Source organism: Blennius ocellaris, assembly GCF_963422515.1.
Source record: "Blennius ocellaris genome assembly, chromosome: 12".
Taxonomy (NCBI): domain Eukaryota; kingdom Metazoa; phylum Chordata; class Actinopteri; order Blenniiformes; family Blenniidae; genus Blennius; species Blennius ocellaris.
In genome coordinates this window covers 17314946-17338631 of record NC_137661.1, presented here as the reverse complement: position 1 = coordinate 17338631, position 23686 = coordinate 17314946, and the positions used below count along the sequence as shown (strand labels likewise).

General features: G+C 41.6%; 1 protein-coding gene across 1 annotated transcript; it reads left to right on the top strand.

The window, feature by feature from the left end:
• The first annotated feature begins 688 nt into the window (after nt 1-688).
• On the top strand, nt 689-23686 carry colgalt2b (collagen beta(1-O)galactosyltransferase 2b). Its single transcript, XM_080506426.1, has 12 exons — nt 689-973; nt 13882-13992; nt 14641-14758; nt 15087-15221; nt 15302-15506; nt 16707-16826; nt 17141-17214; nt 17420-17526; nt 18076-18208; nt 18944-19071; nt 19247-19453; nt 22307-23686. Exons 1-12 carry the CDS (start codon nt 738-740, stop codon nt 22578-22580), a joined length of 1848 nt encoding a protein of 615 aa, XP_080362552.1. The 5' UTR covers nt 689-737; the 3' UTR covers nt 22581-23686.

Sequence of the window (23686 nt, the reverse complement as noted above, 5' to 3'; positions counted from 1 at the left end):
TGATTAGTATTATTTAGCTAGGGCAGACAGGAAGAACAAGTGTGCAGTGGCAAAGACAAGACAAGACAAGACAAAACAGGGGAGTATCAAAATAAAACAGGTAATCCTTGCAGAATTGACGAGGACACAGAAGGAGCCCTGACACAGACAAGCAACAAAATATAGACAAGTACAAAAAAACGGTTCATCTTCACAAACTTAGACATAACACACATAAACGAATACATGCCACTGCCATAAAATGATAGAAGGAAAGGTTCAGGCTGTTTAAAATTGCGAGAGTATTGAGCGACTGTGTATTGTTGCTCATGTGGATTTAATGGGGTTCTCTCTGTAAACAGAGAGTATATGCTGAATATGAGTAAAGTTACATGTTTGAAATTTTTTTTTTCATGTACCTATAAATACTAGGTAATTACAATTGTACAATTGTAATCACAATTGTTTCTATATTAGTGAGACGTGTATTTGCAGTTTAGGTGTTGTAATATTTAATTACAACTATAATCATCAGAGGATGGGGATTACTGCACACTCCCCTCTGCAGCAGTGGGGGTGTAGGAGGGGGAAAGGAGGTAAAAAAAAAAAAAAAAAAGCCCTGAACCCCCCCCTCTCTCTCTCTCTCTCGCTGCTTGGCTCGCTCGCACCCCTCTCTCCCTCACTCTCCCTCTCTCTGTCTCAGGCTCAGGACTCTTGGCTCCAGGTCGGGAGAAGCACGGCGGAGTCTGGAAGCCACGATGCGGGCTGTCGGGGCCACGGGAGTCGGTGTGCTGTGGGCGCTGCTGGCCGCCTTGGTGCCCCTCGGCCGCTCAGAGCTGGCGACGCTGGTGCAGGAGCAGCTCAAGCCCGAGTCGTCCATGATGAAACCAAAGGTGATGATCGCCATCGTGGCTCGGAACGCGGCGCACAGCCTGCCGTACTACCTGGGCTGCATCGAGAGGCTGGACTACCCGAAGGAGCGCATCGCGATCTGGTGAGAGAGAGAGAGAGCTCGAACGAACGGGGACGCAAGAAGACGCGCGGTGGAGAGTTTTTGCACCTGAACCTCACTTTGAGTCTCTTTCGTGCATGAAAAGTGCGACTTGCACAGTTTACGCGTGGTTTCAGCCTTGCCCTCGGGAGACCACGCGTAAACACAGTAAGAAACACAAGGTTACGTGGAGTGAACGTATAGTAAGCGTGTGTCCGCGTAATTATGATTACAGGTCGCCAATGTTGACATGGAGGCCTGTTGCTGCGTTTTACGATGTACCTGCCCTGCGCGTTTACCGGCATCCAAATTGCCCACTTCGGGAGGAGATGAAAGAGCCGCTGTGCACGTTAAAGTCGAGCTCAACCCTTAATCACGGCTGCCTCCACCTGATTCAGCACAAAGCTGCTGAAACGAGGCTCTAAAACAGCAGGACTGGTAGCGCGCGCGCACCAGGTAGGGGCTTAGAAACGTTTTCGCTAACAGGAGCAAACTGAGATAATAAAGGCATTTCAAAGAGGGACCCCGCAGGTGAAGGGATGAAAGGAGACATTGAGCTGGTCTGACAGCAGGACGAGGGGGCGTGTAAGTCCGGGCAAGCCATGCGTAAAATGTGTGCGCGTGTGTCTACGTGTGTGCTGTGAGCGAGCGCGCGCGCGCGCCCGGGCCTGTGCGTACCCTGATGTTGTCTGGATGGGTCTTTGTATCTGGCTCAGAAGAGAACATCCTCTGAGATCTCTGTCTACAGGTGAGATAATCACCAAACTACAGATTGGATGTATGAAATCAGCCACACATTCAGAGCATTTGCATTCACTGTTGGTCTCCCAAAGCCTGGGTTTTATTTTGCATCCCACCCTTCCTTTGCTGACCGTCTCGCTATTGTTTGTGGTCTGTTTCTGGACACCCCCCCCCCCCCCCCCCCCACACACACACACACACACACACAATAACGGATGTGTGTGACTCAATTCACTGGGGTTGTGAAGTTTTGTGAGTTGTCGAACCAAGAAAGGAAGGACCTCATCAGTTACCACTGGCATCACTCTATTCTGCAGAACAGAATCATGATGGATTTAAATCAAACAATGTATGAATCATAATCGTCTGTTTTCCAATTGACAGTAACATAAAAGGTGATGGGAGAATAATGATGATTTGGTGTCCAGGATGTCACCGGTTTTTGGTCATAAGCATCTTAACTAGTGGTTTTGCTTCACCATTAGCATTACAAAATGTAGAATTGAAAACTATTGAATTTTAAATACGTTTTTTGGTTTAAAATCCTCAATATTAGGGTCTCTAAAAAAGATCTCATGGTGTAGGCAATTGGGACTGAAGATGCTTCTTGGATGGCTTTTTCATGAATCAAACAATGAACCCTGTTCTCCTTAAGTTTGGACTTTCAGAGGACGACAAACTCGACTGTTACTCAACAATTTTTATGGCATTTTATACTTTGACAGTATAAAGTAGCTCAAGGAAGTAGAGAGACTGGCTGACACTTAAAGGTATTTGGACTTGAGCCAAATACCTTGTGGTTGTATCGTACATATGATACATGTCTTTACCAGTAGGCAAGTGTGTATTTTTTTTTTTTCACTGCTCTCATCTGATCGGAGTAGATGAAGGGCTGTGAAGCTGCAATAGTTCTTCTAACTTCTGGTTTGCACACCACGAAAGATTTTTCCCACGTTTTCCTCCTTTTGTCCTTTATCTAACTGAATCAGTCCAGCAGTGGCATTTACATTCTTGTCCCTTTAGTTTCTGGAAATACAGCATAATAATACATTAGCGTAATGATAAAATGAAGAAGGCATAAACAAACTGAATTCCCAGCGACTCCCAGAAATAACAATATAGAATTTTGTATTTTTGTTTAATTTGTAAGTTTCATTCTTTTATAATTGTATTCATAGAGGGTTTTTTTTATATGACAGAATTGTGAATCTTTTATTAAAAAAACAACAACAACTGGGCGTGCTTCATCTGATCTTGAGATGATGGGATGACCAGAAATCACAGAGCTAATCTGATCAGATCTTCTCCACCCTGTTTCTTCGGCTGTGGCTCATACTGACAGTTGGGACGGTCGGTGAAATCTGCTCCTCCTTAAAAGATTCCCCTCTACAATGTGGGCACGGTCTCCCCGAGAAGTGGCAGGGCAATGAGAAAAACTCTCACACTGCTGTTAAAGGATGAAAGAATGCAGGGAATTAGAGGACGAGGGGGATGGTTGGGTTGAGAGAGGGTGGTCAAAAATGTTGGGAAATCACCCAGAGGGCATAGGAGGTTGTTTAATCCACATTCCCACAGAAGCTTGACTAAATCCACTTGCTTCTTCACACGTTTGCATTCATATTTTTTTTCTCATTTCCATCCCTGTGCAGCCACCAACAGAAGGCTTGTGAAAGGTAGCACACTAATGGATAATTCACAATAATTAAAACACACCCAGATGTGGAAACACTGGCTCTGAGGCGAGGTGCAGTGAAACTCGACATGTTATCATGGACTCGTCTCTGTTGAAGGAATAGACATAATGTGTCACATGTAAATGTTTTCTGATTAACAAAGATAGTTCTTGTTAATGGCAGCTAAGACAAAATGAAGACATTGAATAGTTGTATCTGGATACACCAGAAATTTTAAGTCAAGTTTGCCTCTATACATAAAAAAACAAAAAACAGTGCAGTGGTGAGAGCATTAGAGATGACAAAGGAGATAAAGGCTGATTGCATACATCACATATTGATGTTAAGGAAAAGTTAAGTGGTGTTTATGCCAGCTTTTTTCTCCGCATCCATTGAAGTTGCTGCTCTCCCATCAGCAGCTTCAAAGTGAATTATAAAGCATTTCATAAACAGCGAACTGTGTCTTTATGTTTACACTTGAGCCACATTACAGACTGTTAAGTTTGGACCACAGTCCTATTATTTGCCCGTTGCGTTGCTTGCTTCTGGCTGCTTGCCGCCCAACGCCTGCCGGCTGTGTTCACGTGGTGAAGCGCTTTTGCAGGTGCTGAGTTTAGGGGTCGAGGTGATTTGTGGACACGTCAGAGTCGAACTCACCCTGGATACCTGAGGGCTGACATCACCAATTTCTCATTCTCACTCTCATAAACTTGTGTTGCTTGTTTACTTCTTCTTCTTTTTTTTAATAATCACTCATTCCAGTTTTATAACCGACTGTTACCGTATTAAATACATAAGAAACAATGACTATTGGGCTTTGTGGTTCAGCGTTTCTCATTATATTTAATTTATAATGATAATAGCTTACCACAAAGCAGCTGAAGAATTCAAACCATGGCTAATATGTTATTTATTTATCCTTTTTTCTTTTTTTTTTTTTGGTTTGTTTCGTAATGAAGACATTTATAAGCCCTGATGGACCCAAAAGCCACAAGCCTCGTATGACTGTGCAGTGAAGAATTTCTTTTACTGTGGCCTAAAACACATGCTGGCGAACTCAGTGACAGGCGAGCCAGCCGCTGTAGCTGCTGTCAGGTAATGACAGGGCTTTTATTTAGCTGTACGCCGCACCTAGTATATCTTACTGTGTGTGTGTGTGGGGGGGGGTACTGACGTCAGTACATCGCCAGCAGGCACACCTCTCCTTGATGATAGAGGCTGAACAACAGACCTCGCCACACCTACAGTTCAGGTGTCAAGCTCATATTTGCCGCAGTCCGTTAGATGCTGACAGCTGTATTTTATTGAGATAAATGCATGTCACAAAGCTGTGTTGTTGGTAGCTCATCAAGACGTACCTCAAACTGTCCAAATATCAATAAACATAATTTAGTTTGAACGGCACATTGAGATCATTATCCTTCCCTTTGTTTTGGTGTCAAACTTGACCAGGCCTCAAGTATCTGCAGTCTTATTTTCAGTCTAAATTAAGGACAAATGTCAGTGAATTTTAGTTATAAAAAAAAGGCATTTGGGATTTTCCAGATAAAATATAACTGAACCACGACCTCAAGACAACAGATGTCACAAGCTGTGATTAGAAAAAAAAACGTGGTTTCAGTATTGGAGATAGACTAGTTTGTTAGTACTCGTTGTTACTATGGTCATACTATTTCAACATTTGTACTCCGGCAGAAATTACTATTTCATATGAATGAGGAATTTAGGAGCCTTAAAGTTTATACAATTATAAATAAGTATATTTTTAATCGTAAATGTAGAGGACTAAATCTACAATGAATTGTACTTAAAAGGTCAATTTGAATATTTTTCAGTTTTAGTAGCCTCATCGTACTTTACATGGTGAGTCACAATCATCTATAATATACAATTGCACTTGCAGGTGCAGGAGCAACCTGGTCTATATTGTCTTGGCCGAGAGCACTTTGACTTATGGAGAGGATGCGATGGGGGGATCAAACCGCCAACCTTGGGAACGGAAGATTAACCACAGTTGTGAGCGTAAAACAGACAACTGGACAGTTAAAAGGCCTCTTCTGCACTAGTTCATTCTTCAATCCTTTCACATTTAACATAACATTGCGTCAAAAGGAAACTCACGTGTTGGAAGATAAAATGGAACTGAAAGGAATTGAAGACAATCTAATTGCAGTTTTCATGAGTTTGTAAATAAAAAAATGAATAAACGAATACATGAATAACCGATCAAATGATATCACATCTCCGTCAGTGAAATAGATCTATTCTTTATTTTTGGTTCATTCTCTCTGACGATATGGAACCCGATGGTTGAAAACAAATAATAATGCATTTTATATAGTGCTTTTCAGGAAACTCAAAAACACTTTACATTGCATTATTCATTCACTCCATACTGGATGGTGGTAAACTACATATGTAGCCACAAGTTGCCCTGGGGCAGACTGATGGAAGCGAGGCTGCCAAACTGCTCCATCGGCCCCTCCGACTACCACCAACCGCTCAGTCTCTCACTGCATTCACCCAGGCAGTTTGGGGTTCAGCATCTTGAAGAAAGATCGTCAGTTGTGTGCTGCAGCACAGTCGCCTTTGGGCTCTTCCCATGCCAGGTGTGTTACCTTAGGGATCATTCCTGTGCACTAGTGTACTGGTGAGGGAGCAATAGCTAAATAGGACTTGGGCGATTTCGCAACAGCACTCTCATCCTCAACATCAACATGTGATGTCAATGCAATGTTTATTGCCGATAGCATTGACTTTTTGGGAGCATTTCTGTCGTGTGTGTTGCTATGTATATCAGTGTATATCAGTTCACAGTATTGGTGTTCCTTACTGCAGTTAGCCTGTTTTAAGTATTTAGTGTTCAGATACAAAGGGCATGCCTGTGAGTGCCTTTCTGTATGTGTGCTTTTGATAAATATGTGCTTTTTTTTGTTACACGCATGTGTGTGCTCTGCTTTGCTCCTTTTACTTATTCCTGTTTCCATTTTCCCTTCATCCAGTGAAGGCCACAGAGTGCCAGAACTGCAGAGTAACGGACCCAAATCATCTCTGACCTCCAAATCAGTATCACCTGAGGAACCGTATTTGCAGTCGCATCTAATTTGTGAGAAACTTCAAAGGTCCTAATTTCAAGATACATTTCAGATATTCACCCTGACATTTCCCAGGCGAGCTCCTCATGAACTAACAAAATCTTTGGCGCTGAAAAAGATGCTTGCATCCTTTTCGGCAGCTTGGCAGTTTGCTATAACAAGCGGAATTATACGGCAACTGATGCTGCACACGTGATGTATCTTCTTATGGCTTTCTTTTTTTTTTTAAACAGATGCTATAAATGAATTGTGTTTGCTTCTTCACAGACCAAAGTCTCTGATTTCTTCCAAAAAAGTAGTTAGTACATATCTGGCAAGACCTCGTTGCTACCCCACTATAATGAAGAGTGTGAGAGGGACAGTTGCACGTGTTACTAAGAAGGTTGTAATTATACTAATCCACAGCACCGAAGCTCTGAGCTCTAGCACATTAGATTATGATGCAATTTAAAAAAGGAAAGGTGTAAGAGCTGGGTAGAGTAAAAGTATACAAACATGTCAAGGTGCAGTTAATCTTTGTTGTTTGTTTATGTGAACAAATTCCAGGAAACACAAAAACACTACTTTGTGTGGCCTAAATGACAAAAAAAGTATAGATTAAATAAAAATTAAACACCTCCTCTTAGTTGCACAGTGGAACAGTGGTCAATGCTCTCGTCTTGCAGCAAGAGGGTTGTGGGTTCATATACATGTGTGGTATGCAGGATACAGTGGTTGAACATCGTACAATAGTGAAATTCAAAAACCTATGTCAACATTTTCTTATGTAACAATATAGACAAAAATATTTGTGTGTTTAAAAAGAAAAATCAAAGCTGTTGGAGAAGGGTGGAAGTGTGATGTAATGGTTTATCCTGGTGTTCCATTTGGGGCATGGGTTATACCATATGGAGTTTGCATGTTATCCCTGAGCACACGTGAGATTTCTCCTGGTACTGTGGCTTCTTCCCACAGCTCAAAGCCATGCTTATTTGATAAACTGGTGACTCTATGCACATGTGATCATGTGTCTGTCTATTAATTTGACTGTGATGGCCTGGTAAGATCACTCTATACTCTGTAGGGAAATGCTGCAGCTGCTAAGAATCCTCATCTGAAAACTGTAGTATAGAAAATGGATCAATAGAAAGACAAGAGTTGCCAGAGGAAGAAATAACCAACTAAAACTAAAACACAAACACCTACAGTCTTTAGTGCATTGAAAATGTTTTTCAGCTTCTGTAATTCCACTCTATTGTACGACATCTGCTACCGGTACTCTAACATGTAGAATCCCTCCCAAATGGTTATATAATTCATTGAACTGAAAATTGCTCAAATTTGATGACACAGTATATTTGGGAAAGCTGATTTCAGATTTGGAGTAAAAACCAATTTAGCTATTACGTGGAAATTGTGTCCAGCAGTGTCCATCTTTACAGCAATGAAGGAACATTGTGCCAAGCAGTTTAACATTTCATTGTCATGATGGGGAAAGGATGGTGAAGACATGTCGTGTGTGTGTGTCGATGTTTCTTACAGCTGACGGAGTGCCATCACTCGTGGCAATGCTAATTGCTTCCCAAACACAGTGACCTCAGAGAAGGAATTCATGGGAACGTTATTCCTGCAGACCATCACATACCTGTTTAATCAGGTCCAGTAAATTTCAAGCTTTCACTGCCAAATCTCTGAGCTTTTTCAAGCTTTCTCTCTGTTTTCGTGGTGAGCGTTGTTTCTGTGCTTGGATTCAGATTGTGAAATTACATTTTTTTTTCTGAGATGCCCCATCTGTTGTAACACGCTTCCAGCAGTATCGTCAGAGCCAGGCGTCGTGGCAGCGTGAGAGCTGGCGAGCATTTAAACACAATGGCATCCTATTATGAGCATTCTCATCTGGAGGGGAGGGACGCCTGGACGTAAAACAAGCTGAAGTGAAGCTCTAAAAGAGAGACGACGAGGACGAAAGTGGTTCTCTGTTCATCATTCAGCTGAAGTATTTAAAAGAACACTTTCATTTCTAGTGGAGTATTATGTAGAAAGAAAAGTGCTCATGTTGTCAGAGGAGGAAATTTAGCAACATTCTTCAAATGAATCAATTTCACATATTCAACTCATTGACTATTTCTCCTTTTCCTTTTAGTTTTGTGACTCACTTTTTCTCATTCAGTAGATTCTGTTAATGGAAGAATCAATGTTACTTAAACACGATACCTGTACTTGCATTTAACAGTGTTTTGCACCTGCTAATGTAAAGAATGTAAATATGATCAATGTATACTAATGAAGACTCTGATTCTTGCATCGGGGTTAGGGTTAGGGCTTCACTCTGTATAGGAGGCATTTGAAAATATATGAGCAAAACACTTGTAAAACTGGGTTACTAAAGTTGATTAATTATCTGTTCTGAGATTTTTACATTAATGCAAACGTAATCCTTCTGCAATGTAATGTTTGAATATTTGACAAAACTAACTTATGTGCAGAATACACAAGGGGTAAAGAAATTGCTAATAGAGGTCATAAAGTAAGAACCCCTTTTTTCCCTTGTGAGTGATATATCTCGTAAAACAAGGACGGCCAGAGGTGTATAAATACATGCTCATAATAGGCCTCTTGTTGAAATCTATGCACATTGAACAAATCAAGTAGACCTGACATAACAGTTGCTTATACAAATATATTCAAATGTAGTAAAAACCACACAAAACACTTGACTTTTACACAAGATTATTGGCTTCCTTTTACATATTAAAGCAATTTTATAAGTTTTCATTTAGTATTTACCGACAATGTAAATATATATCTGAAACATCTTGAATATGAATGTCAAACATTACACTTGAGTGCAAACCTGCCAACCTTAGCTGCTTCTGTTGACCCTGGGAGTCATGAGGAATTTCAGGCAAGAGGTCAAGTCTCACCGACCAAACACCGTCCTCCCCCTCCATCTCCCTACCTGCCTGTCAGCCTCTGTTCTCTTTCTCCTTTGGCCTCCAGAAGTCCATACGGCCACGTCAGCCTGTGGACCGTTCAGAAAAGTGAACACAGACACAGACACATACATACATGCTGGCAGGGCTATTTGGTTTCTAAAGGGATCCATGTTCAGGTCTGAAAGATGCTTTCTTTCTTCTTAATTGCATGCAGCGCCCCGTCATTATTGCAGCGACACCGGATAGTTTATTGAATCAACAGTTGGCTGATATGAGCCTGCTGGTTCCCTTCAGACTGGTGTTTACCTGAAAGGGCTGCTCTCAGAGGCGAGCCTCTGTGTTTAAGGTCAGATCAGTTTTCTGGAATGGGCAATCATAAAATGTATGAGCAAAAGAGCCAAGGTGAGCGATGTGAGTTGTGTTATTGTCTTGCTTAATCTTGTATCGTATAATTTAATGGAATCCCGTGGAGCCGATGGTATTTACCGCGAGATGACAACGAGCAGAAAGATGTGCAAGCAATGTGTAAGAATCTAAAAAGATTAGTCACAGACATGACATAAAGATTAAAAGAAAAACCCCAAACCATTTATTCAGCGATAGAGTGGTGTTGTGTGTAGGTGAGGCCTCGGGAAGCATGTGTTGTCCAGATGCTGATCATAAAGATAGTCGGGGAGAGAGGAAGCCTTAGCCCAAAGCTGCAGGCAGTAGAATAATGAGGCTGCAGCTGACTGTAAACTTCAAAAAAGTAACGTGGAGACACAGCATGGGGCACGAGGGAGAGATATAGACTTCTGGACGAATGAGAAAGGGAACGTGAGCCTGAGAGTTCATATTAATGCATCTTTGAGCCGGGCTGTATCCTATGGTAACCTCTGCTCTGCTATGTGTGCACACCCATCTTGATTCCACTTCCCATAACCAGATGGACAAAATGCCCCAGTGGTTTAATACAAAGCTTTAAAATGAGCTCCAAAGACTCTTGTGACTTGGGTCACAAGTGGCTAATCTTTATTGACGATCGTGGAAACTGCGGAGGAGAAGAAGAAAGATAGCATTGTCGTCTCCTCCAGAAGAGTGGAAAGTAAGTGTGATGAAGGAGAGCATGCGATAAGGTGCATTTACAGGCCACAATGCATCCTGTTTATGTTTGCTGTGGCCGACGAAGCATATCAGAGTGACAGAGGGCCCCTCTTTGTTTCACCGTGTTTGTTTCACACATTCACACTATGTATATGCAGCTTTCTCGAGCACATCACCAAGTTTCACATATGCTGGAATCCCGAGGCACACAGAGATGCAATGTTGGTAATGGAAAATCACACAGTGTACTCAGAGTCCTGGGAGCTCCGCGGGGCTGGGCAGTACGAGAGGCGGGATTACAGGATGTGCTTGAACTGGGAAAAAAAATAAAAAATAAGAGTCAAACGCCAACATTTAATCTAAAGAAGGCATGTCACGCACAATGGATGTGATTTAGACTTTTATCCCTTTAAGAGGAGGCGTTACTTGTAGCATTGCAAACTGAAGAAATCTTTACAATTGTTGTATGAATAGTATCTGTACTGATACTACTGCAACGGAAAACTGGCTTAATATAGACATTAACCCGACCTACTATACTATATGGTGAAGTCACCATCATGCTGTGGGGCAAAGCAAAGCTTTGTACTGAAGATTTCAAAAGTAAACCAATATTGATATCTACCAATTTTTTTGATGTTTCAGAGAAAAATATATTCGTCAGTGTTAGAAAGAAGTAGAATAAGCCAAATCACACATCCAGCAGCACTCAGGGAAAGGCATAAAAGGAAAATGTTGACTTTCTTTTGGCTGGCCAGCAAAAGTCCTGGCTGAAATCCAACTGAAAACGCCTGTTAAATAGGTGAAATTTGCCATTGCAGAGGACTCCATCAGCCTCAAAAGTGTTTGAGTGTTTTATACTTGATGAATGTCAGAAACAAGCAGCAAAAAGACAAAAGATGCTTCCAGATGGATACAAGAGATATGTATCCGCTGCCAAATTATTATGACACTCGTGCATTGTAAATTATATATTTACTTTTTCCTCACCGGGAATATTTTTACTTACCGGTACTGGTATTTTTATTTAGTTTATATTTATTTATTAGTGTGAATAGTAGCCAAAAACCAGGCGCTCCAGTTATGTGCAGCAGTGCATGTGTTGTAGCCCAGCTCTCTTCTTTTCTTTCAGGTCCTTTAAGATGTTTTTGCTCCTTAAGCTACTTAACCAGATTTTAAGCCACAAAATAAATGTGAGTTGCTAAAATCAGATTAACTCTTTAAGTGACTGTTCTTTGATTTGAGGAAGAAAACTGCTTTGAGACTTAACCTGAATACAGAAATGCACAGCCAAAATGACCCCGTCGAAATGTAAAAATTAAAATAAAGCTATAGTTCGATGTGTATTGTATTCAGATTTCAAACCATCATGGGCACGCTAGTGTGTTTTTTTTTTTTTTAATACAAAGCCTTGAGTTTGAGATATTTGGGAGGGGTTTTAATGAGCTCTGTGAGAAATTGATTTTTCTAATCAGAACCAGCTTAGCACATTTTAGCTGTTTTACTTTTTTACTTAACTCTAGTTCTGGACTAAAATAAGTCAAACAAACCTTGCTGACTCTTCCTCTATATACTCTCAAAACATACAATATGTTCCTACTTCCCAAACTGTGAATTGTTGGGTTGTTGTTTTTGTTCTTTTTGCCTCTCCTGTCAGTAGTGAAATGTTAAATCATGGCCTGCAGCGGCTTCTGTCGTTGGCATGTTGGAACGTATTTATTTCCTCTGGTAATTTGCAGTTTGACTGCGGCAGAAGCATGTAAATGTATGTGCACATCTGCTCGTTAGTAGCGAGTCAGGTGTTTCAGCGTGATAAAATCAACAGCCTCCCTTCCACATGTATGTGCCTGCTTATGTACAATGGCACTGTTTAGACGCATACCCGGAACTTTTTACACCCACTCTTCACAGCTGGGTTCAAAGCCTAAACTAGCACGTCTGCAGTACATACATATCATGGCCATACTGCAGGGAAAAAAAAAAACATTTCCCAAGACACAAAGGTGAACATCCTCATGTGCCAGTACAGGTATGCACATGCTCGTGTACTGTTAAGATTAGAGGCCGTGTGGCCGGGGCCCTCTCCACCTGTTTGTTATGCTTTATGAGGACTTTATCTGTCCCACTGAAGACGATTGAAAATCCAAACACGGGGAAGCTTTACGTCGAAGTCTGAAACAAGACTGCACATGTCCTGCTGTCTTTTCTATTCATGCATGTGATTTGTCGCTGTGCATTTGGAGCAAACTGTTTCCTATCTGTTCTAAATGTGATCGTCTATTCTCTATTGGGGGCATGTTTCCTAAAAAAAATATGACACGATGGACACAAGTTTGTGTTGTTATCTGAGTCCATCCAGCCTAAAGCTGGGTGTGCTTTTGGAGAGCGTACAGCCAGGAATATTACAGCAAGCAGTGGAAAACTCCACCTCACTAGTGTGCTTGTTTGTGTGCACACATTCATTTATAGGTTTCTGCTTCACACTCCAAAATGGCATTTTATGATGAATAAGGACAGCGCAAGAGATTAATTTCGGTTTGGGGTATATTTACAAAGGGGAAGTGATGTATAGGATGCAGGATCTGTTTATGAAAGCTTTATTTACTGCACAAAGTCAGACACTTGCTCTTTTTTCCTCCTTTCACATTAGTCACTGTCTTTTGTGACTAATTTCTTAAAGCAGAGGCGGAAATTTGTGCAGAGAAACAGAGAGTCAAGGGTAATGGGCAGCAGCTGCTGACTTTAACATGATATACTTTCTGTATCGGTGTGTTTGTATGCTTGAACTTCTGTTACTCACATTTCGGTGTTAGGTTGTTTATACATCGTGGATCAGTCTTCACATTTAGATGAACACTGTTGACTGGCTGACCGTTGTTTTCCCAAGGACCTGCATTTGTTGAAAAAGAAATGAATAAGAGGGAGTGAACATGAACTTGTCAGATTATTTTTATTTTAACTTATTAAATTTATTATTTTAACCATATTGGATCATCTCTGTCTGCACTGTGGCTCCTCATATGTTGTACAGTTAAATTAAGCAGAGAGGAGGCTTGACAGCTCTGAGTTTTCCTTCTGTAACATCAGACAGTAATTAGACCAGATGTCTTCTTCCATGACATATTTTCTGAATGTCATGACTCAGACGGTTACAGCCTCTTCTTTGTTAAATTAAGCTAACTACACTTTGCAGCTCTCTACATTACGCCCGACTCTCTTTCACGTCCACTTGTTTTACATCCTACGAAACTCTTATGAGCATTTTCTTTGGGGGGGCGGGGGGGGGGGGGGGGGGGTTGTTTGAGTCCAAGTGTTTAGTAGATACACTGTGTGGTTGTTTCAGAGATTGAATCTGAAGCTGTTCGGATGAAAAGGATTCAGTGTTGTTTGGTTTAATTTTGCAGGGCAGCAACGGATCACAATATGGACAACACCACGGCCATGTTGAGAGAATGGCTGAAGGGAGCTCAGCGTGTTTATCACTATGTGGAGTGGAGGCCGATGGAGGAGCCCAGGTGAGTCCAAATGATCTATATTGAATGAAACGTTATTATATTTTTCTTTTCCAAATGTTTTTTTTTCTATTCAGTCTACTATTATTTATGTAGCTGAAGAAGAGACAAAAAGGTAAGAGGAAAAAAGTAGGGAAAAAAATGTATTATTGGTTGTTTGCTGTCTGCTTCCCCACAGTCAAATTTCCAAACACCAGCATTACCTAGACACACACACACACACACACACACAGACACACACCACAAATAAAATAAACCAAACAAATAAAGACGTAAGCACTTCCACAAAGACTTTCTGTTACCGCAGTGTCGACGAAGCCTTAAAAACAAATTCCATTTCATCCTTTGGCGCTTTGCTTCAATGCCAAATTAAACCAAAATATAATTTAATGGCCTCAGCATTTTGAAAGTTGTGTGCCTTTCTTTTACTGTAACAGTTTAGCAACGTTTTTATTATTATTAATAATAATAATAATAATAATAATAATAATAAATAGTCACTTTTTGTTTGCTGTGTATCTCGTTTTGTTCAGACAAACTGCAACTTTCCACTTTTTTCATGGGTTATATTGTTGTTGTCAATAATAAATATATACTGTATGTATGTATATATATATATATATGTTTACAAGCAGTTATTTTTTTGTTTAGATCCTACACAGATGAATGGGGTCCAAAGCACTGGCCTCCTTCCAGGTTCAACCACGTGATGAAGCTCAGACAGGCAGCGCTGAAGGCAGCCCGGGAACGATGGGCCGACTACATCCTGGTAACCTCTTTGAATATTGATGTGAAGCTGCATGTGTAGTTAAACATTTGGATTTAATATATATCCCAATAATGTGAGGGAAAAAGTAACAGGACAGCTGTGAGGTTTCTGCATCTTAGAGAAACGATTATCAGCGAATACAAGAGTAACTTTCCACTTCCCATTCAGCTGTACCTCTTAAAGCATAAAGTAATTTCCCAATTATAGGTGATAGTTGATCATCGGATACAATTGGGATGTTTTCGGTTTCACTATTTACTTAATCATAATTAAATCACCATTTCTGCTATAGATGCATTGCCTACATTCTGACTGTTTTCCCCTTTAGTTTGTAGACAGTGACAACTTGTTGACCAACCCTGGTGTCCTGAACTTGATGATTGCTGAGAACTTGACCTTGGTGGCTCCTATGCTGGAGTCTCGAACCCTCTATTCTAACTTTTGGTGTGGCATCACTCCACAGGTAAACGTCTCAAACTCACCATCCATCCATCGCAAGGTCAATGTATTAAACCCTGCCTTTTCCTTCCCTCTCTCTGTCAGGGTTACTACAAGCGAACCCCAGATTATCAGCCTATCAGGGAGTGGAAGCGGCTCGGCTGCTATCCTGTTCCCATGGTGCACAGCACCTTCCTCTTAGATCTTCGCCGGGAGTCGAGCAGAGACCTGGCCTTCTACCCCCCTCACGCAGACTATAGCTGGGCCTTCGATGACATCATGGTGTTTGCCTTTTCCGCACGACAAGCAGGTCCGTTTGAAACCGCTCACCATATCTGCAGCTGAGACACAAACGCTCCCGAACAACACCACTTTAATTGAGCCAAGGACTCATCTGGAGAGCTCTGCAATTTACTGCAAACAAGCATTTGATTACGGCTACCGGTAACTTCTTGAAAATCATAGTGGGAGTCCCGTTTGAGTGAACTGCTTAACTGAGCAAAAGAACCCTCATGTTATTCAACATTGTCCCTCAGTTATCTTAATAATTTGCTCAGCTTGTTTCATTTTGTTGTTGCTCTACAAGCACTGTCTCATCGGTTATTAAAAAAGGTTCACGATGCAATGCTATTGAAAATAAACAACAAAAATCACTGAGACTGAGAGAGATCAGGATGAATTAAGCGCTCCTCCTCCAGTAACCACATTACAAATTCCATCATAGTAATCAGGTTTTCACTCATACTGCTGAAAGTCAAGTGTTACACTATTGTACTATTTACATCAGTGAATTAATTGTTTTTAAGGCATTTTTGTGATGATTCTTATATTATGCAGATGTGTATATCGCAGGATTTATGGTTGGTTTTTAGGCACATGCGTTGAATTAAGGCAGATGCGTAAAAGCATGGATAAATAGGTCCATATGTGTTCTTGACAGAGTCTGTGTCTCTTTATAAGTTTACAATTACTTTGTTTTTTTATAGATTTGTGTGTTTAAAATCATGATTCATCAATAACAAGCAAAAAGGACTATTTGTATTTCAGTGTCCTGACAAAAAGACGGTCTTGAAATGTCCTTAAAAAGTAAGCAAAGGATTTTTACACAGACGTGAACAGATATGAACGATACCAACTAGAAAGACTTTTCTGACATTTCGCAAATAAACTCTGTAATGTTGCACAACACAGTGATTTTTCAGTGTAATATCACATCCTTGTTGAAGTTAATCCTCACATGCTTTTCATTGCTCATATCTTACTTTGTCTGGTACTTGTGTTGAACAGTGTTACACTTTATCGTGGACCAATGAAAACGTGTAAAAATGAACACGTGTGAATGTCTTATCCTGTTTTTGTTGAGTTAACCCCTCCTATCTATCCTTCTGAAAACCATTTGATAGAAGCCTTGATTCCCCCGTGGGCCAAACTACTGACATGGTTCGGTTCGCGGGGGTTGAAGTTATGGTTACGTTCATTTTGGGCCTTTATTTGTCTGTGTGTTTCGTAGGTGTGCAGATGTATGTGTGTAACAGAGAACACTACGGTTTCCTGCCCGTCCCGCTCAAGGCACAGCAAAATGTGGAGGATGAAAATGAGAGCTTCATACACACCATCACAGAAGCATTGAGTGAGCACGCACGTGACTTTGCAATGTGTCGCTCCCTGATTACTTCCCTTCTCTGGCTTGTTTCTTCTCCTCGAACTTCTTGACCCTAACTGATTGCATTCTGTAAACTCTCTTCTTTTTCTTCTCTTCCATTCTGTCCCTTTCTTTCCTCCCGAGCCCCTCTTTCTGTTTATCCACCGCTCACCCACCGCAGTCTTTCTTAGCACCTAACTTGGCCCCTTTAACCACACCAGCATGGACTTTTCAGAGGATGTGTTTTCTAATCCTGTTTTTGTTGTGTTTACCCCTCCTCTCCTTGCGCTCTCTGTCCACAGTTGATCATGACATTGAGCCCTCTGAGCACATGCACATCCCGTCGCCACTGCAGAGCAAGATGGACTTCGACGAGGTGGGTTGCGGGAGTGACGGCTCCGCCTGCAGGAACAACGCAACAACAACTTCCTGCATTTCACTTATTGCTCCGAAAATGTTCTGTGTGCTCTTTTGGACCTCTATGCCAACGCACAAATGCACACAAAGAAATCGAATGACCTTTCAAGAAGTGAAAAAAATACTTTTGCTCTACAACCAGTTTGCATTGTCTTATTGTTTAGATTTTCCTGATAAACTTAAAGCGTCGCCTGGACAGGAGAACCAGGATGTTGAAGACAATGGACTCGCTGGGCCTCCACGCCACGCTGACAGCCGCAGTGGACGGCAAGTAGGTCAACAACAAACGGAGTTGCATGCACTTCATGAACCAGCCTGTATTAATCCGGGAAGACATTTCTGCAGACACTTTGTGAAATTTAGTCTAGTCTGTGTAACAATTCAGACCAAAAACACCAGTGTTGACATGATTCTCAACTACTACCACATTTTCTGACATCTATATCCAAATATTTTGTATGGGGAGAGATTTTGTATTTTTGCTTGACTAACTTTTTTCGTCTCGGCGCTTACTTTAAACCCGTATTGAGAATGTCTTAATCCTTTTTTCCCAGCCTTTGTTTGTCTGGCAGTGTGAATTGCTTGTTGCAACCAGCTGGGTGGTACTCTTGCTGTGAAGTCATTCTGAACGATGACGGACTTGCAGCATGAGTAGATGCATGGCAAAGCTTTACCAAACAATGTCACTGACCCATCTCCCTCTCTCTCTCTCTCCCTCCTCCTCTCTCTCTCTCTCTCTCTCTCTCTCTCTCTCTCTCTCTCTCTCTCTCTCTCTCTCTCTCTCTCTCTCTCTCTCTCTCTCTCTCTCTCTCTCTCTCAGGGCTCTCAATACGTCACAGCTGCAGGCGTTAGGAATAGAGATGATGCCGGGCTATAAGGACCCGTACTCAGGTCGAGTCCTGACCAGAGGAGAGATCGGCTGCTTCCTCAGCCACCACTCTATATGGACACAGGTGAGGGAAGATCAAGTACTCCCTTATTTGTATTGAAATGTGCTGAAATATCCTTCCACAGACTGTCTGTCAATGCCAGGTTGGTCCATCTGAAGCGGTCCTTCTTATGTACACAGACATTGAACCAGGATCACTAGAGCCACAATTAATACCTATAAATATACATGTGAAGAATAAATTGATAAAGATAAAGCTGACAAAGCACTTTGACACAGAAAGGTCTTCAAAATATAATTTGACGGACCAAAAACAACAATAAATGAGCATCAAAGCTATGCTATGGTTCACATCGTCGGGTATAGAAACAGTCTATAGATCTCATGGCGACGCAAACTGAAAGGCCTACAATACTTAAAATAATATACAATTTACTATCTGGCTGATATGTTATAGATCTTGTCACTATGCCATGGAATCATTTGCAAACCTTTGAGACACTTTGCTTTCCTCTTTATTTACTGTTTAACACACTCACCTCAGTCACATAATAGAAATCTGGCAAGATTTCAATCCCTAATTTACACAACATAATTTTATGTATCTGATATTGCTCCATTAAAACTTCAGAGCCAGTTATTGTACACTCTCTGCAGTCTATAGGATTCATTTTAAGTCACATCAATGACTGCCAAATTTAACCAAATAGGGTGACAAGGTAGGAATGTTGCACAACCACAGCTATTAGTGTCTTCATTTTCACTTTCATGTGTGCGTTTTGTGTTTTCTGACCATCAGGTGGTAGAGCGTGGCCTTGACAAGGTTCTCGTTTTAGAGGACGACGTGAGGTTTGAGCCGAGGTTCAAACGAAGGCTTCAGGCCATAATGGACGACACAGACAAGACCCAGCTGGATTGGGACCTGATGTGAGTCCGCTTAACTTTCTTGCCTTGAATATTAAGACCAACGATGGTTTTTGTTCTTTTTGTTTATTTTTGGAAGGGCCTTCTTACGAGTTTAAATGTGTGTCTCTTAAAACTCATTCATGTGAAGCCTCATTATGTGCAGTAACACGGTCTGTCTGTCCCATCTGGTCCTCAGCTACGTGGGGCGTAAGCGTATGCAGGTGCAGCAGCCAGAGCAGTCAGTGGACGGCGTCAACAACTTGGTTGTGGCTGATTATTCTTACTGGACACTCGGCTATGCACTCTCACAGAAAGGAGCCAGGAAGCTCCTGGCTGCACAGCCCTTCACAAGGATGCTGCCTGTCGACGAGTTCCTGCCCGTCATGTTCAACAAACATCCGAAGTCAGTGTTTACTTGAGTTCCCTTTGATTAAAAATTCCGTTGCTCAGGTGAAATGTTGTTACTCTGAGTGTGTTCTGAACAACACACACAGGCAACACAAACTGAGACTGTTTGATGTCGAATGTTAAATGTAGAAGGTCGTAGACAAAAGGAAGAACTTTTTTTTTGTTGTTGTTTAATATCCGGAATTGTTAACAGACAGGTAAATATTTACTGAGGGCCACAAATATGTGACTGCAGGTGCGCTGCGCTCTTACATAAGAATAAATCAGGTGATACTAAACAAACACGAAGACGCAAAAACAAAAGTTCAATTTGAAGTACATGAAATGTTGCCACAGATGGATCCCGTGCATGCACAAAATACACTCAGAAGTCTGAAATAAATCAGCGCAGAAAATCTAAATGACCTACTGTACAGCAATTATCTATACATAGATACAAACACGCATGTTCGTATCCGTTGAGTGACTTTTGTGACTGTGGCGAAGAGTGGCACCAGAGTTTGTGTGCTTTGGTGGTAAACCACAGCCTCCATGCTGCTGCGCTCTGTGCAATGTTCCCTATATGTCCCTGCCTCTTTTTTTTTTCTTTTTTTTTTGTCTCAGTTCATGCTGTCCTTCTCTCTTTCCTTTTCTTCCCAACACCACCTCCCTCTTCTTCTTCTGTGCGTCCCTCACACACAGGCACTGATTGTTCTTGGGGTTCAGTGGGTACGGAGCCCGACACAGGACACAATGCATGCTTTTCTGTTTCATATTTACTTGGGGATTCCTATCGTGCCTCTCCTGCAGGCATTTGTGTGCTCTCTCTTTTCCGTTTCCTACCTTTTCTCCCTCAACCCCGTAATTTGCGTAACACCTTCGAACACCTTTAATGGCCCGTTTATCTTTCACCGCGCTTGTATTGCACTTCTTAACTCCTTTTATGTTGTCTTCTTCCTTACCTCCTCCTGCACACACACTAAATGCACTTATCCACGCACCTACCGTACACCCTCCTTGTGTCACCCTCCTCCTCCTCCTCCTTCTTCTCCTCTCTCTCTTTGAGGAATGTAGACCAGCATGGCTCTTCCTGCTGGTCTGAGAAGGGGGACAGGATTCCCATTGATGGCGCTCAGAGTGTGGGGGTAGGTTTGAGATGAACACTGTGCAAGTGTGTGTGTGCACTACTATATAAATACATGGAGATGTGTGTCCAGTGTGCAGTGTATAGATTACTAGGCAAATACGCTGTGTGTATTCAACACTGAGAGAAGGTGAGTTTGTTCTTAAAGTGGGAGAAATAGGAAACACAGATAGAAATGTGGAAAGGTGGCAGGGATATATGTAAAATGTCATGTATATTGGTTAAATCAACAGCAGGGATTATGGTATTTGTTTTGATTGTGGGTATTATGTCAGATGTTATTTTTGTCACTCTGTTAGTCTTCTGTGAAATTCGGATTTTGCTCATAGCGTAGCATGACTACAAACGCTGTGTAAAAGGCCTCATTGTGAGGAAGAGGTGTGGGTACGGCCGTGCTGTGTATATTAGCTGAGGTCCTTTGAGAACTAATAAAGGTGTCGGGTTTCACTGTCCTGGCAGAGCGCCGACAGGCTTTAAACAGATGATTGGACAGGAGAGAGTTAACCTCTCTGTGGTGACCTCTGTCTGTGACCTCCCGACGTGTCCAACCCAAACAGTCCTGCTTTGGACCAATGGAAGACTGATAGGATTAGATCCAATGAGACGGTTGTTCAGAGCGGCTGTGTGACGGTGTGACTTTGACCTGATTAGATCGAATGTGTTTCATTACTTCTCAGCATCGCTGCTCAGTTGTGGTATGCTGCTGTTATCAATGCGTCATAGTGTACAGGGAATAGATGTGTCTTGTGACAAGTCAACCAGAGTCTAATGGCCACAAGTTTTCAGTTTTAAAAAGTATCATTAAAAAAAAACTTGCTATCAACATGTTTCTGTTAATGTGCTATTTACTCTGAATTGCGGGCAAATGTGGTTTGTTCTGGAAATAGTGACAGGACCTGAGGTCCAGATGCAACTGTTTCCTTTTCCTTTCCATTTAGTCCTATCGTACCATTCATTGCCATTTCATAACATTACCAATCTTTAATCTTTCTGAAGCCTATAGTTATATAGTCACCACTTCTCACATAACACATTATACAATATATAGACAGCAAAAAAACAAAAAACAAAAGTGAGGATTATGACAGAAAAGCATCCTGTTCCTCTTTTGGACATCCTGTAAAATTGCTGTCCGTGTGAAGTTAAATTCCGGTGGAATGAATATGGACACTGGTCTTCCTTTTTGCAGGACATCCAGTTGATGAGTCAGAGGTTAAGAGCAAAAGTCAAGTGCAACAGCAACAGATTGAGCTTTTGTGACCTCTAGCATACAGCTGTCACAGAGAGAGCGAGATGGTAATCATCACCATGCAGGTGGCAGAATACTGGTATTACGTACAGAAGAAAAGCTGTATTTACAGGCTCTGTGTAAGAAATGTAATATATCTTGTTGCTGTTAGGGGGTGTAATGACACCACATGCTTTTATTCCACTTGTATCCCCGTCATTTTGAATAACAGAAGTGGTGGTTTCAATAAATACTCACTTGTTGCAAGTCCATATTTATGAGGATTATCTGTTTCACATCGATGTAAACTGGATCTCGTTGGGTTCTTCAGGCATTATGAACCAAAACAAATAACAGACATTTGTAGAGAAGGAAAGTAATTATTAGTATTTGTCTCCTCTGTTGTCTTCATTGTTCGGTACTTGTATTTTTCATTTTGCATTTCCTGATGTCTATTTTAAAAGTGACAAGTGGTTTGTTCTCCCTGTCCTCCTCAGCGTTCAGTACATGGCCCTCTTTGAGCCACGGGACCTGAAGGCCTTCTCTGTGGAGCCCCTGCTCATCTATCCCACCCACTACACCGGAGAGCCCGGCTACATCAGCGACACAGAGACCTCCACCATCTGGGACGACGAAGCTGTGGCCACAGACTGGGACCGGCAACAGGCTCGCAAGACAGCGCAGCAGGGTCGCATCCGGTCCGTGGCACAGAACAGTGTCACGGGAGATTCGCCCCCCCCTGCAGCCCGGGCGTCACGTGATGAACTCTGATACAGAGATGTGAAACTCAGAGAGAGGGACTCGTGGTCATGGAGACACTTGGGGGTGGGTGGGGGGGAACAACAACAAAAAAAACAAGCAAAAACACTTGAACTGCAAGAGGACATTTATTTACAAACACATACACAGATAAAAGTGAAGAATATGACGAAGAAGAAGAAAAAGAAGAAGATCTTGACAAAATCTTTATTTATTCCTTATGTGCCTCCTCTGGACATGTGGAGACTGTTATAGCATTAAAAGGCTCAAGAAACACATGGAAGCATAATTTTGCAGATGTGAAAGTTGGAAAAAAATAATATCTCAGAATTTAATTTTATGTTGTCTAAAAAGATTTTTGTTATTTAAAGAGAACATATGTGCTCTTAGGGGACAGCTGAAGAATAAATGAACTTGAAGCTGTGAGAAACCAACTCTTCCCGTGTGAATGTCAAACTGTGTGCCACTCAGCGTCCCGGTGCTCACGCGAGCACGTGGACATGTGCACGCATTGAAAGAGCTGGACCGTCTCCCTCTGTGGAGCATCACATTGACTCACAATCATTTCCTTTTAAGACTTTCTCTAACCTCAAGTTCAACCTTCCTTATCCGGCCAGAACTGTACCTCTTTTCCAAACCTTAAAAACATGCAGTGCGTTGATTTGCTGTCTTTTTCCCATAAACTGCTTTATTCCTAAAATGTGAGCATGTAAATAGAATCAGGTCCTCAGAACATGCCTAACAACAGCAGCACACACACACACACACACACACACACACACACACACACACACACACACACACACACACACACACACACACACACACACACACACACACACACACACACACACACACACACACACACACACACACACACAGCAGTGGGGCAGTAATAGATGCCAAATGTCACTGTAAAAAAGAAACTGTTGCACGGTGGGCTGGTCCTGCCAGTTAACCATTCAGAACCCCTGACACAAATTACACAGATGTATTATACTTGTTTTTTTTTTTTTTACTATTTCAGGCTCATGCTTCAATATTTTTATGTGTAATGAATATTTTTTAAAACTGCCTTATTGATTACTATTTTCATTTTCATAAACTGACACAGATGA

Bases quoted from the DNA above. Each gene is read 5' to 3' on its own strand.
- colgalt2b (XM_080506426.1), top strand. From the start codon at position 738: ATGCGGGCTGTCGGGGCCACGGGAGTCGGTGTGCTGTGGGCGCTGCTG. The intron at 14,759-15,086 runs GTAACCTCTTTG...TTTCCCCTTTAG, and splicing joins GATGGGCCGACTACATCCTG to TTTGTAGACAGTGACAACTT. The intron at 15,222-15,301 runs GTAAACGTCTCA...TCTCTCTGTCAG, and splicing joins GGTGTGGCATCACTCCACAG to GGTTACTACAAGCGAACCCC.